Source organism: Gymnoscopelus braueri, assembly GCF_963280865.1.
Source record: "Gymnoscopelus braueri genome assembly, chromosome: 2".
Taxonomy (NCBI): Eukaryota; Metazoa; Chordata; class Actinopteri; order Myctophiformes; family Myctophidae; genus Gymnoscopelus; species Gymnoscopelus braueri.
In genome coordinates this window covers 49,972,296-49,986,964 of record NC_137604.1, presented here as the reverse complement: position 1 = coordinate 49,986,964, position 14,669 = coordinate 49,972,296, and the positions used below count along the sequence as shown (strand labels likewise).

The window sequence follows — 14,669 nt, the reverse complement described above, 5'->3', positions numbered from 1 at the left end:
GAGGTTGTTCAAAAATAGCAGATGTACAAGCTCACGGCACGGCACAAAGTGACGCGCTGTGAGCTTGTATATCTGCCATTTTTTAATAGCCAACGCAAAAATCTAAAATGACACATGCAGTATGCTTTCCCAATTTGATTCATTTATCCATTTGTAACTCAAGATTTTACAAGGTAGGATTCAGGTTTTAACAGTTGTGTGCCTCCAGCACCTGAGGAGGGGTTAATAATGCAAAGAGGTGGTACATGGTCTGAAAAGAGAAAGCATTTTTATGGCTCTTCACCTGGCTTCATTTCGCGCCTTGTACTATCGTCCCAATTGCAGGTGAGTGGGGGTAAATAGGTAAGATGAGATACTGCATAAGAACAGGGTAGGTAGGGAGTGGTGGATTGTGTGTGTGTGTGTGTGTGTGTGTGTGTGTGTGTGTGTGTGTGTGTGTGTGTGTGTGTGTGTGTGTGTGTGTGTGTGTGTGTGTGTGTGTGTGTGTGTGGGAAAGAGATAAGGTTGGATGCAGGATCCATGGGATAGAGGACACCGTCACCTGAGTCAGCATTATGCACAGCTGTGTAGTGTGTGTGTGTGTGTGTGTGTGTGTGTGCACATACACACCTCAATATTAACAGAGCAGCAGATTCCTTCAGTCTTAAAATACTGCCCTTCACTTGGGAGGATCATGCTATCCACTTGTGTGGATTAATGTAAAGCCTGATGTGATTGATACTACGTTGCGCATTGAATATAGCATATCTATGAGCTCACAAAGCATGGCGTTGAGCTCGTAAATCTGCCATCTTTCATGCGGGACACCGGCACACGACTAAGTATAAATCAGGCTTAAAGCTCACATTTCCCCGTTTCACCTTCATGTACTGTATATCTTGTGGACCTTGCATGTGTGTGTGTGTGTGTGTGTGTGTGTGTGTGTGTGTGTGTGTGTGTGTGTGTGTGTGTGTGTGTGTGTGTGTGTGTGTGTGTGTGTGTGTGTGTGTGTGTGTGTGTGTGTGTGTGTGTGTGTCTTGGGGTGGGGGGGGGGGGCAGGGGGGGTTGATGTGTGTCAGGGTCCTGTACCTTGGTGGATCCATTGGCGTAGATGGGAATCATGTTCTCTGCTCCCTGTTTGACTTTGAGTTCGATGTTGAGCTGCCTCTCCAAGGCAGCGATTCGGTTCTGGTGGGCTGATCTCCGGCTTTCTGACCCCGGGGACTGAGGACACTCATCTACGGAGAAGAGGACAAAAAAGGTTGAGGGTGGTTTGTTAGAATGAACAGAGATGAAACATCACAACTTTTTAGATTTTTTCTTTTTTTTAAAGATTTTTTTTATGAACGTATTGCCATAAAGCATCGCTTATGGTTCACACTGGCACATACAAAGCTACAAAAGACCAAGTGTTGTTTTGTTTAACCATTTCCACTAACCTTCGCTCTCCACACAATTGGAACGCTTGTAACGAGGAAAACTCATTATGTCCGTCCGCCAGTTCCATTTTTCTTTTTAACACCTGGCTTTATTTTCCTTTATACTGTTCTCGCTCGTTGGACACACACTTGATGATGTCAACGAGTGTGTTGATCAACACTTCAACAGTGACTCGGCCACAGATATGCTGCATCGCGTTGTAGCTTTGGATCTTTTGTAGCTGCCAGTGTGAACGCAGCATTAACCTTAGACTGTGAGCTTTCTCAGTGATGTACAAACAAATTCAGTGCATTGGTTTTAGATGATTTTAGATAGATATATGTTTTACCTTCTTTGTTTTCTATAAGAACAGCATTATTTATGATTTATTTAATTTAGAGCTTAAGAATGGAAATGATGATGCCCCTCTCAAACCTCTCCATAGAAGTCTGTTATACCAGTGACCGTTTCATAATTCATATACAGTATATATACCTTTACTGTCATCTCCACCCTTCACCACAATGTGTGCGTCCAGCTCCTGTAGTTGAGCGTGCAGGCTGTCCAGCCTCCGACTCGAGCTCCGCAGCTGGCTGTCCACCTGAAGGCAACACCACAAACCACAGATTTACACCTCCTATGCATCCTTGTTTTGAATATAATACTGTTGAGGTACAATGCAAACAATCCATCAAGCTATTTAACGTTGGTTGAACCAGGCTTTGCTAATAAAAAGTTGTTTCTGCCTAGCATGTTTTGACTAGAACTACTGGAAATGAACAAATGTAGCCAAATGTAACCTAATCTTCAACATTGCTTGCCTGAATCAATTACCCATTTACTCCAAATTGTGCAGCCTTTATGTTAATAATAGTAATGCTACAGTATACTGTAAAAGCACTCTACTGAGACAATTGACAAGGTACCAGGGAGTACTTGGTGCTACAAACAGCAACAAAGATTGTGTGCTTCATATATTGTTACACCAGCTGTCCAGCCAGGAAGACAGGAAATGAAAGATACTGAGTTATATGTACTGGGTCTTAACCTGGCGTTACTATTTTGGGAATGTCATTATAGGTGAAATTCTTCCAAAGTCAAGTTCTTTTTTTAATTCAATTAAAAACAAGGCAAAACAGGACTTAAGTGGTTAACAATACAATGTCAAATTGACTAACATCATATCCACCTAGATGAGATTAAAACTACTGTGATTTTATCCATGAATAACCTCCATGATTTAATAGCTTTATACCAACAAAGCCCATGGAAATTTGACCAAAGAGTAACATCCTGAATGTTAGTGAAATGTGCAGAATGTCATGGTCAAGCAAATGTGGCAATGTTCCAGCCATTAAGCAGATATTGTATGACATTGCAGCTAAAGCATATTTAATAGCAGGATGTCAACAGGGTCATTCGATATAATGGCTACATTACATCCACATCCACCTTAGTGCTGGTGCAGGATAAAGGGCCGTCTACACCAAGAAAGATAAGGATAACAATAATTATACGTATAAGTTCCTTCAAACTTAAGTGAACGGTTCAGTCCACAGTACACCACAACTATAACACAATGTGAACAATATCATTGGGAACACTTTCACATCGATGGGATTAATAATATAAAACACTTGACAGCCAATCAATCTAAACCCATCCCATTTTACAGGGCAACGCATCACTTACTCATGTTTACAGAACATTATCATTCATCGTGATTTTGGAGAGACTACTAGACCGTCCAAGAAATTAAAAAAGGTAGAGAATCACTGGTCTAAAGCCTGATTTATGCTTCAGTGACAAAGTAAGGAACGCATGATAAATTGGGCTTAAGCAGTGAAAGTGACTGTTTGTGTACACCAGCCTGGCATGGCATGGCATGGTATGGCAGACCTGATGTGCGTTCCTCTTGTCTGTTGTGGCTCTGCGCAAGTTTTCGGCTCCCTCCTTGATCTTCAGCTCCTTGCGGATCTCCCTGCGGATTTTCTCTCGCTCCTCGTCCAGGCGCTGCTGCATGCTGGTGTCAGAGAAGTCAGAGCTCTGGTCCATTCCCAGCTGCTCCAGAACCGACAGCCCGCCCGGGTCACTCTGCATGGACAGACACAGAGAGAGAGAGTTGTTTAGAGATTGCTTATGGACTTCTTTTATTTTCGAAGACAAATGACAAACAAAACCCCTTTCAAAGTGGTCCAGAAAAGGTTGCCAGGAAACAGTCCTCTCAAGCCTGATGCAATGCAGAAAGTTAGGAAGCTTTACACATAAAGATTTTAGACCCATAGTTCTTACTACAGTGATCATGAAATCTCTTGAAAAATACTGGGAAAATACTGGGAGTAAAAGACAAACTCGAGCCAAGTCATTTTGCTGGTACAGCAGATGCTGTTGCCTCGTTGGTTCATATGATTTCTAAACATAATAGACAAAATCTAACACCTACAGTAAGAGCCGTCTTTCTAGATTTCTCATCAGCCTTCAATACAATCAGATATTTTGGTGTTGAAAATTTATCAGTTGGAACTGAATCCATACTTGATTCACTGGTATGCTTCTTTTTCCAGTGCAGATTGTAAATGTGAACAAAACCTTTTTCCATCAGCTATCACAACCAATGTTAGCGCCCCCCAGTGATGTGAGAGTTCAGCTATGATTTTCACTCTTTATACTAATATTTGTCATACAGATACACCAAATCAATACATTCTAATATATAACCAAATCAATACATTCTAATATATATTCTGATGATGATACACCTGCTATCTATCTGGCTTGTCTGTTCACTCAGACAGACCTGGACTGCACCAACATGGTGTAAACAAAGTGGTTGAGTGGAGTGATGCTCTTGTGATAAACACAAAAAAATAGATGGTATTTGGTTCACCATCAGACTCTAATGATCATGTTGTTGTTCATAATGAAGAAATCAAGCAGGTGCCTTCAAATAAATACTTGGGAGTAATAATGACTAACCACTGTTATCCTCTAAAAAACACATTGGATTTGTCTGCTAAAAACAAATACTTTAAGGTATTGCCGCCAGATTATGAGTGTTCTACAGTATTGCAATACTACTCCACCAATTGAAAATCTGCTAAAAAATTGTCAGTCTACCATAACATACTAAGGCTTGCCAACCAGCCTTAGTATGCTCATTGTGACTCCAATCATATTCTGAACGGTGAATATGAATTGTTACCATCAAATAGATACAGAGTACAACTATTTGAAAAGATTAGACTGAGCTTAATCCCAGACCAACTGCATGTTAAAGCACTGTTTCCCAAACAGTGGGTCGGGACCCATGTTCCATCATCAAAAAATATATATATTTGTGAGCTTGTAGATCTGCTATTTTCACTAGTTTGGGTCCCGGGCAAACGTCTAATTTCTCTTTTGGGAACTTCTGTGTCACAGGGCCTCATTGTTGTCTAATGTGATTGTAATGTTAAATGTATGTATCTTTGTTTCAAGTATCATCAATCAATCATTATGACAAAAATCCCATAACCTAACGTCTTCAAACCCTATACTATACTTTGTTGACAGGAGTCCACCAAAGCTCTATACTTGATCCATTCCCTTTTTCCCTGGACCCTCTACACACACACAACAGCAAATCGATTTGACAAAAAAAAGGCCATCTACCAACTAATAACATGTCACAATGTGACACATTGGGAGCTTGTAGAGCAGCTATTTTCGACAAATGTTCACTTATTATGACATTGACAAGCCCAGAATCGGGATGCTACGGTTCAAGTGGTAAAAAAGTATACAGTATATATCATCAAATACGTAGCCCGCTTTTCCAACACTATAAACCTTCACTAGGGTATAGTACTACTATTATGGAGAGATGGTGAGAGCTAGCAGGGAGGTAGAGGAAGAGATGGTGGGCAGGATAACGGCAGTAATGAGAGGAAAGAGATAGTGAGCAGCGAGGGAGAAGATGAGGGTAGAGATGAAAATGTGTCACCGTCAACATTGGAGGACGTGAAGGAACAGACAGAGGAAATCAAACCAAACCTGTCTACACTGTTCAAATATATTTACAACGGAAACATGAGTTTAAAGAGTACTATTTGTTATACCTCTGTCAGAGCACATGTGTGTTTCAGTGGGCTACGGCCAATACTATTTGAATTTGTTATCACACTTCCTTCCTGTCAGTACTTGATCTCATAAAGCATAAAAGGTTGAAAAAGGGAAGGAAAAAAAAAGAAGAAAGCTTTTAGTACCAGTAAAACACACAGCTACAACTACCGCTTAAAATGAGCCTTTTCAACAACCGTCGACAGTTTACCCCAGCATGGTACAGAGAGCACTGCTGTTTTGTGAAAAACTTAACAATTACAAGTACAGTCTCTTAGTCACAAGTGACAACTAGCAAAGAAGACAAGTCAGAGACACACAATCAGGAGAGCAGCAAGAGAGAGAGAGAATGAATCACTAGAAATCACAGTCACAGTGAGAGGGATAAGAAAGTAAACAAACAACAGAAACTGTTCACCTCAGAGCTGTCCTCATCTTCTTCGTCTCCGTGCCAACACATTGTTCCCCCGGACACAATGACCCAAACTGTACAAAAACCACAGAACGCGTCCGAGCTCGGCCAGTAGCAAAAGCCACACTGAGAGCAAAATGAGGGTTTTTTGGGGTGGGAAAAACAATAAAACAGAGAAGACGATAGAGAGACATCTAGAGAGTGAAGTGAGGGAGGAGGGGGCACGCCTCCAAACAGGATTTCCGTCCCAACACCAAAAACTCTCAGGCCTTTCCTGTTTCCTCTCCAAGTCTGGTGTCAGTGAGAGAGAGAGAGCAACACAGTTGGGTTCCAACACAAGCACACCTCATTCTCCTGATTAGGTGATCACCTGTACCAAATCTTATTATAACGAGGAAAAGTATAAAAGCCACTGCATTCATTTCTATCCTCTTCCAATAGAATCAGCTGGATGGCAAATACAGTGCTAGTGGTTTGAAGTTTAAGTTGAAACACTAGTACTGTGATGTTTATGAAAAAAATATGAAATCATTTTCTTTGCATAATTCAAGGTCTGAAAACACGTAATATTTGTCCAGTTGTCATTTTCTGCAAATTTTTTATTTGGAATTTTAGGGGAGAGAGAGAGCGAGAGAGACACTGAAGGAGTTAACCTGTACAATGGCCAGTCTTCACAAGGCTGCTTGCGCTCATTGATGATTCTGGTTCCCTTGGCCAGAATTCATGACAGCTTTTCCTTTGTTTTCCTCCACTTTCTGTTCATTTGGGTCAGCGATACAACCTCATGGAAGGAAGCTAGGGAAGGATGTGTGTTTTCTAAGTATTGGATCAGAGCCAGGGAATAAGGATGGGAGGGACTTACAACCGTCTGCTTGACCCCTCACTTCCTTTGAGCTGGACGCCTCACCCCCTTCCCAATTTAATAAGACTACATGATAACACTATCCTGTCTAGAGATACAACAGCTCTGAATGGCGTCATCAACAGCAATTATCTAATAGCCTAATGGAATTACACACTAGAAGAGATAGAGAGGATGAGAGCAAAAGAAAGTGTATGAGCGACAGACAGAGAGCATGCAAGAGACTAATGCTTAATGTATGCTCCATCATGTCGCATGCCAAATTTATGCTCCATCATGTCGCATGCCAAAAAGTGCAGATCTACAAGCTCACAATGTATTGTATCTGCAACACATTGTGAGCTTGTGGATCTGCAGAGAGAGAGAGAGACAGAGAGAGAGAACATCCTGGCACTGGCTGTGTCGGCTCACATTACAGGAGAGGCAGGAAGAGGCTAACCACTTGTAGCCAGCCCCTGTGCAATGGCCAATGCCAGCTGATAAGATAGCAATGGGCTAATGTTTGCAGTTTGCTGGCTTGCTGCCAGGTGTTTCCCCTAAAATATATAATGGGAAGATGAAGGAGAAGCCAGTGACATCACCAGAGGAGGCTAACACTGTATGACTTTGACGGCAGTTTTTTTTTCCCTTCACAAATGAGCCATGATACATACAACTTCACTGCATTAAGTATGATACCTGGACAGTGGCCATTTTGTATGCTGACTTGACCAGTGTGCACCATTAGGGTATATAAAATACACAAGATTAATTTATCCATTTGTACACTGTCAGAGTTAAATCAACACAGAATTTTACTGATACATTCTCACTGAGGGTGTAGCGGTCAACGCCCTCATGTGTCCAAACAGAACCTGAAGGAGTGACTCAATACATCTAAATTCACAGACTCATCTGTCTTAGCTTGGGCAACTTCGGTTCCTAAAATGGTCCCCAAATTGTTTTGAATATCACGTCAGAGCAATGTCACAAGACTGAAATGTATGCAATTGAAAAATGATTATTTTTTTAATCCCCACACTTCCTGTGTGGATTAAAAAGACAACCAGTAAGCCTGGTTGAAAAGAAAACCAGGATACTTTGGGTGATCAGACCCAGCAGCTTAAAGCCCAATTTATATTTCATCATACAGCGGTGTAGCGTGCCAAAATCAGCCATTCTCTGCATGAGTCAGTGGACCCAAAGCCAACCCAAAGCATGTGTTTGATACTGTTAGCAGAACCATAGCATTTCCACTGTGTGCTTGTGTGTCTTGCTGATGATTACTTTCTTAGAAAAAGTGTGTCTTATTTAACAGCTACACAACCTGGCTGCTTAGTGATTCAAAGCCTCAGACAGACTGCTTGAAATCAAGACATGAGGGCCACATCGCTGCTATGGCCTGAATTAAAGATGACAAAATTCACCATCCTTTGCCCTCTCCTTCTGCGTCTTTCATTCCCTCTCCCATCTCTATGTGTGTGTGTGTGTGTGTGTGTGTGTGTGTGTGTGTGTGTGTGTGTGTGTGTGTGTGTGTGTGTGTGTGTGTGTGTGTGTCTCTCTCTCTCCTGCACCCACCATCCCCATCTCTCGTGTGGAGGCAAGCCAACCATAGACCAGCAAACTGTAGTGCTCCAATTTAACGTTTGGCCTGGTTATCCTACAGACACACAGACAGTGGATGTGGATGGTGATGTTTAATGGTTTCCTGTGAATGGTTTCATTATAACTGTACTTGTTGTGGTAGGTAAAGTACAGCTTTTCTGCTGATCTGTAGACCAGCTGTGTTGTGTGGCTTGGTCGGTGCAGGATGGTGAATTTGCTGTGTACAACCACAATGGAAGCTGTGTCAAGCTGTGTCATTATAAAGATTACTCAACCTCATGCCATCTAATCCACATACTGAACGGATAGGTGGAGAGGTTAACATTACAGTTGATTTTATGTGTTGAGATTCTGTGCTCTGCCACGGTCCTTTTATTTCTAATCCAGTGTATAATCCTTTTAGTAGACCATTTTACGATAGCTTACCTACAGTGAATGTTTTCTTTCTGCTTACTAAATTTTGACTCGATTAGCAGTAATCCAATTTTACATAAAGCTTAACAACGAATTCGAAGAAATATTTTATATTAATTGACCAACAGATGTAGATGGTCAAATTGTGCTGCAAATTAAATCTTGCATTGGTGTAAAGAGCTTTAATACTGTAGCCTGTATAAGTTATTATTCAGCAAATTATGTAGCAAGAACCTGGCTATCTTATTTTACTTCCAGCACAACAAGTTTTGAAGGTGTGTTATTATCAACAAAGTGCTGATGCAACACATATTGCTACACTCACATGAGTGCTTAGGCAACATAAAATATATCCTTGAAGGAAGCTGTTGACCTAGCATAAAACTTGTTAGTGGCAACAGCTATCCATCAGGAATGATTCATGCTACACAATACATACGGCACAGCTTGTTAGCTTAGCTAGCCCAGGGAGGGACATCCAGTGTCCGTCTCTGGGAAAGTAATGACTAGCTAATTCAATAGATAGCGTCGCTATCGGAGGCTAATTCAATCAGACTGTGTGAGCAGTGAAGAGCAGCCCAAAGGCTATGGATGACGGAGAGGAAAGAACATCGGCAAAGTACATTTGTGTGTATATATTAGCATGTCATCCCCTGTAAGGACAATCATTTGTGTGTATATATTATTAGCATTTCATCCCCTGTACGGACAGTCATTTGTGCGGCATTCTCCTGGTGACTGACAATGGCCCTTTCAGAGCAGAGGTACTGTCCACTCCACACAGAGATAAAGATCAAGGCGTGGTCATGGAAGCAATACTATTACTACACACACACAGGGGTGTGGGGCAGGCACGTGCAACCATGCATATCGTGTCCATATGCACACACCCAAGCATAAATCAGAGTCAAATAACGTCCACACACACACACACACACACACACACACACACACACACACACACACCTCTCCCAGGACATTAGAGTGAGTCTATGCAGCCCGGCCCATTACTGGCTGAGGACAGTGTTATTGTAGAGGGTGTAATCTGTGTAACTATTCCCTCTACCATCCAACTAAAATTATGGCTCCATTATCTGTTGTACAGTCCAACACATGCGTATCGTTACAATGAGGGCCAAACGATATGTAAAATAAACACACAGAATAATGCACCTCTGTGTCCTATTGTGGTGGTCTGTGGAAGAATGGTCACTGGGAACCGCACAGGAGTACAGAACTCATCTATTCACATGTCACACACACATGTACACATGTGATCTCTGCACTTCCTCTGTGTGTAATGACATCATCTGCTCCTTTTTGTTTTCCCGGGCAAGCACACTACCCTATATTCTCAATGCCCTACAATAAAACGTAAATACTTAGATTGAACAAAAAGAAAGACATCTTTACTGACACGTTACTGACATTGACTACATTTTTAGTAAATTGCTCAGTGTTAATTTATCCATTGGTAACTCCAAGAGTGTACGAATGTATACCAAATGTTTTGGTTACATTTGTACACTCTCTGAGTAAAATTAACACACAGGATTTTACTGTGAACTTGAAATTCAAAGCCAAATGACACTGTGTGAGCACTGTGTGTCCCGGAGGAGCGTGTTCAGCCTCTAGTTGAGAGGGACAGACAGACAGACAGACAGACAGAGTAGTAAGCAGACAGCCTGGGCCCCCCGCTGGGGTAAACACACAAGCTCTCTGTCTGTACTCCCACTTCCTGGCATACCCAATATAAATACAACACACACACAAAGGGCAGACGCAAAATAATGACACACACACACACTTTTCTATACAAAAGCAGCTGAAAAGCAGAAAATGTTCACTCACACCAGACAGTGCCTTTGACATAAGTGTGAGTAGGTAAATGCTCTCTTTAACCACATGAACCCTAGCTTCCCTTTTCTGGGCATTTCATATTAGGTGAAGCAGAACATTCAACGAAAATAGCCAATCCACAGATCGGCTATTTTTGGAGATTTGGTGTAGAGGGAAAAAAGGAGTGGACCAAGAACAGACCCCTGGGGGACCCTGGTCAAAGAAGTATATAAGGTTTAAGTGGTTAATGGGCCTACAGTATGTCTCTCCCTCTGGTCCTTTCCCACTGCCATGGACTATTATTCAGTGAAAAACACAAAACCTGGTGAGAATGAATGACCGTTTCCTGCACATAATAAACTGACTGACTGCAGGACAGGCAGGAGAGGAGGAGAGAACAATTTGAAACAATGAGACCTTTTAACGGGTCCCTCGGGGGGGGGTCTATACTGGCCCAGTGGCCCCCTCCTTATTTCCAAACCAAATCCTTTTCCTCTACACCAAATCTCTTCACAGAAAAAAGTTCACGAGAACTACAAGATCACAGCTTGTACAAGCTGACGTCTACAATCTCACAAGGCGTTGTGAGCTAGTAGATCTGTTATTTTCTCCAAATGTTTCACCGAACGATTACACATTTGTACATGCCCAGAATAGGGACACTAGGGTTCATGTGGTTAGCGCCACAAGAAGAGAAGGAGAGGGGTGAATCAGTAAATCAGTTAGTGGATTGCTGCTGCTGTCTTGTGAAAACCCCCTTGATTCCATAATTGGAGTGGTTTTATTTTCATTACTTGAATTAATTTAAACAAGATGTTAAATAGATGATTATATGACAGTAAGCCATCTTAGGCAAATCCCTACAGTATGTGACTCACTAAAAGAAGCAAGCGAAAAAAGGATAGAGGAGAGAACTGAACAAACACAGTGCACAATAGAATACATAAATGGTTTAAGAAGAACAAGCGGGGTAGAATGACCTGTCCTGACCACAGGCAGGCCCACGCCCCTCTGTAGAATGAGGACAGGACAGATGGACATTGTTTGACCTTTGACTCTCATCTGCCGTGTTGGGGCCAATCACTGGTCTTTATGACTCACCCTCAAGCTGCTGCTACACTCACATCACATTGTCCCTCTCTCACCCTGCCACCTTCCACGCACACGCACACACACACACACACACGTAAAAAAAAAAGAAAATTGCCAATCTACAAGTGCAGTACACAACGCTTCACAACGAGTTCTGAGCTTGTAGATCGGCTATTCTCGGCTCCACTGTGTCCAGTCTGTTCTGGAGTGGACAGGAGGATTGGAGGATTGAGTTAACCCATTCAAACCGGGAACACATCTGTGTAACCACTTTATCCATATTTCATACTTTGGCTATTCAAAAATAGCAGATAAACAAGCTCATAGCGTGGCACAGAGTGCCGTGCTATAAGCTTGTAGATCTGCTATTTTTGAAAAATCTTGACCATTTGTGCAAATATTTGAGTATATATATTTTTTAAAGGGAAGATTTGTAACTCAAATCTTTGCTTATGGGGGGGGGGGGGGTTCGGGAACAAAATATTTTGAGATGGGGGTCGGTGGCCTATACATATAATTTTGGGTGGTCCTTGACATGAAAAAGTTTGAGAACCACTGATATTATAGCAACATAGGTTTGTTCAGAAAACTGTTAGGATTTAGAAGACATTTGTAGAATCCCCAGAAGCAGAAATTTGAGTTACAAATGTTTGCTTTAAAAAATATATATATATATTGGAAGGTTTGCACAAACTTTCATGATTTTTCAAAAATAGCAGATCTACAAGCTCGTAGTGCAGCACTAGTTGCCGCGCTATGAGCTTGTAAATCTGCTATTTTTAATAGAAGAAATCTAAAAATCCAGATTATTTCCCGGTCTAAATGGGTTTAATATCTTTCATTCCTCCCCCTCTTCCTTCACTTCTATGTTGAGCAGGGGAAGAGTCGTTTCATTATGCTAAACATGGGCCAACCAGGACTGGTTGGTGCTGCCCTGCCTGTACTTCACACACACGCAGCAACAACAACAACAACAACACCGCCAAAGCATTGAAAGATTATGCCCAAATAGATCATTTATTCTCAGGGACACTTCAATACAAAGACCGCCCGGTCCACCGTAACCTTCTGTTTCCCAGACGGCCTCTCTACCCATCCAGTTATAGCTGCCCTGCCTGGTGGAGATAACAATCAACAAGGCAACCTAGAGGTGTGTAATAGGTGAGCCACATTTGGCATTTTCAGCACACTCTGGTAGACATTGGCACATACATACAGATAAACAAGATGGAAGGCAATGAATGGTATATTAGGTACCAAAATTAGCATTACATTATGCATTTACTAAATTATAATATCATAATATTACCGGTGGTTCCTAACTGCTATCTAGCCTAGCACAACACACAGTCTGTGTGTTTAGCCCAGCCTAAACACTCAAAGTAAACTACAGAGAGAAAGAGTGATAGAGTGAGACGGAGAAAACCAGGGAGGTTTGAAGTACAAACATTCCCAGGTGGGAATGTAAACAGAGACCAGCTTCATATCCATAACAACTGAACTATGACCTCTCCTGAAAGACACAGATAGACAGATGGTGACTCATGGGAAAATATCGAGAATCCTCAACCTCATGAAAGAATGTGTGCAAACTACACCCACCTCCACCCAAAACACACACACACACACACACACACACACACACACACACAGAGTCCGGGGGGGGTCCCTTAGCACAGCAAGCCATGTGTCCGTTCCAGACATGCTTAGGTCAGTGAGTGGATCAGACACCTGTCAATCATCTGATCCCTGTCTTGCTAAGTCAGTGGGTAGGCCAGGTGTCAATCATCTGATACCTTGGACAGGCCAGGCACCTGTCAATCAGCCCCGAGGCCACACATCCCATTAGACCACCTATTCCCAGTGAGCACTGGGCCATGGCAGAGACATACTGTATGCCGCTTTTGGTTAGTAGAGTAACTATCGATAGTGGTGACAACACCTACAGTTATAAAATGACAGGGTGTGGTGTGGTGTGCCATTCTATAGTACGGTATATATTAACCTATTAACGAGTGAGCATCATAGATAGATAGACCTTTACTATTGATCCCGTAGGGGAAATTCAGTTGCCAGGGACACATCTACAACTTTTGAATACTTTTCAGTTATTCAATCATTCTAAAGAAAATACCTCAGCGTGTGTGTGTGTGTGTGTGTGTGTGTGTGTGCGTGTGTACATTATTTCTGTGTGTAGGAGCAGGAGAGCAGAGATGTCTGACTTTGCATACAATTGCTCTGACAGGCCTTAAGCCACTGGCCTACATTACCTCTATGCAGCAATGCCCGGCAGAACCACACTGTCTGGGATGATGTGCACGTGTAAACGTACTAGACAGTGGTTTTCTAACTATTTGTGCCCAAGACATACCAATGGGCAAGTCAAAATTCACGCACACCTGTAGCCTATTCATAGCGAAAATAGCTTATCAATAAGCATAACGCCTTGCGGTGATGATCTGCTATTTTTACAGTTTTTAAACATTTGTGAAAAAAGAAGTAAGATTTAAAATGTTCACCTATATTGACAAGCCCAAAATAGGGATGCCAGGTTGAAAGTGGTTAAAATAAATATTTTTAAAGACTTTGACTCTGTATTGGGAAACAATACTGATATAGAAAATAAAATAAAAAATAAAAATTGTATAGCTGTATTATGTATACTAGACCATACCCGTAGGGGGATATGAGCACCCAAAGTGTGCAGTTTGGGTTATGCGGTGAGAACAGACAGTTTATCAGGGATCGAAAGTGAGTTTGTACTGTGTAGTGCAGTGGTTCTCAAACTTTTTCATGGCAAGGACCCCCAAATTGACACTTGTTAGCCCGCGGACCCCCATTTGAAAAGATATGCGAGGGACCCCCATAAGAGAAGATTTGTTTACGGCTGTAGCAGTGAATCTCAACCATTTTAATTTCAAGGTCCCCCAGTTTGACATGCATTAGGGCTACGGACCCCCATTTAATGGC

The 14,669-nt window shown here is 42.0% G+C and overlaps 1 protein-coding gene across 3 annotated transcripts in view; it reads right to left on the bottom strand.

Annotated features, from left to right (window-relative positions):
* The window catches only part of pkn1a (protein kinase N1a), a 64,714-nt gene that overhangs the window by 25,708 nt on the left and 24,337 nt on the right, over window positions 1-14,669 (bottom strand). For 2 of the 3 annotated variants that reach the window (XM_080445615.1, XM_080445616.1), the window contains exons 2-4: window positions 3,298-3,492; window positions 1,894-1,999; window positions 1,069-1,217 (exon numbers count right to left, since the gene is read on the bottom strand). In XM_080445615.1, the coding sequence (XP_080301741.1) occupies window positions 1,069-1,217; window positions 1,894-1,999; window positions 3,298-3,492 (450 nt within the window). Of the gene's footprint in view, window positions 1-1,068; window positions 1,218-1,893; window positions 2,000-3,297; window positions 3,493-5,914; window positions 6,051-14,669 lie in introns of those variants that run through there. The other variant, XM_080445614.1, reaches the window with a different exon arrangement.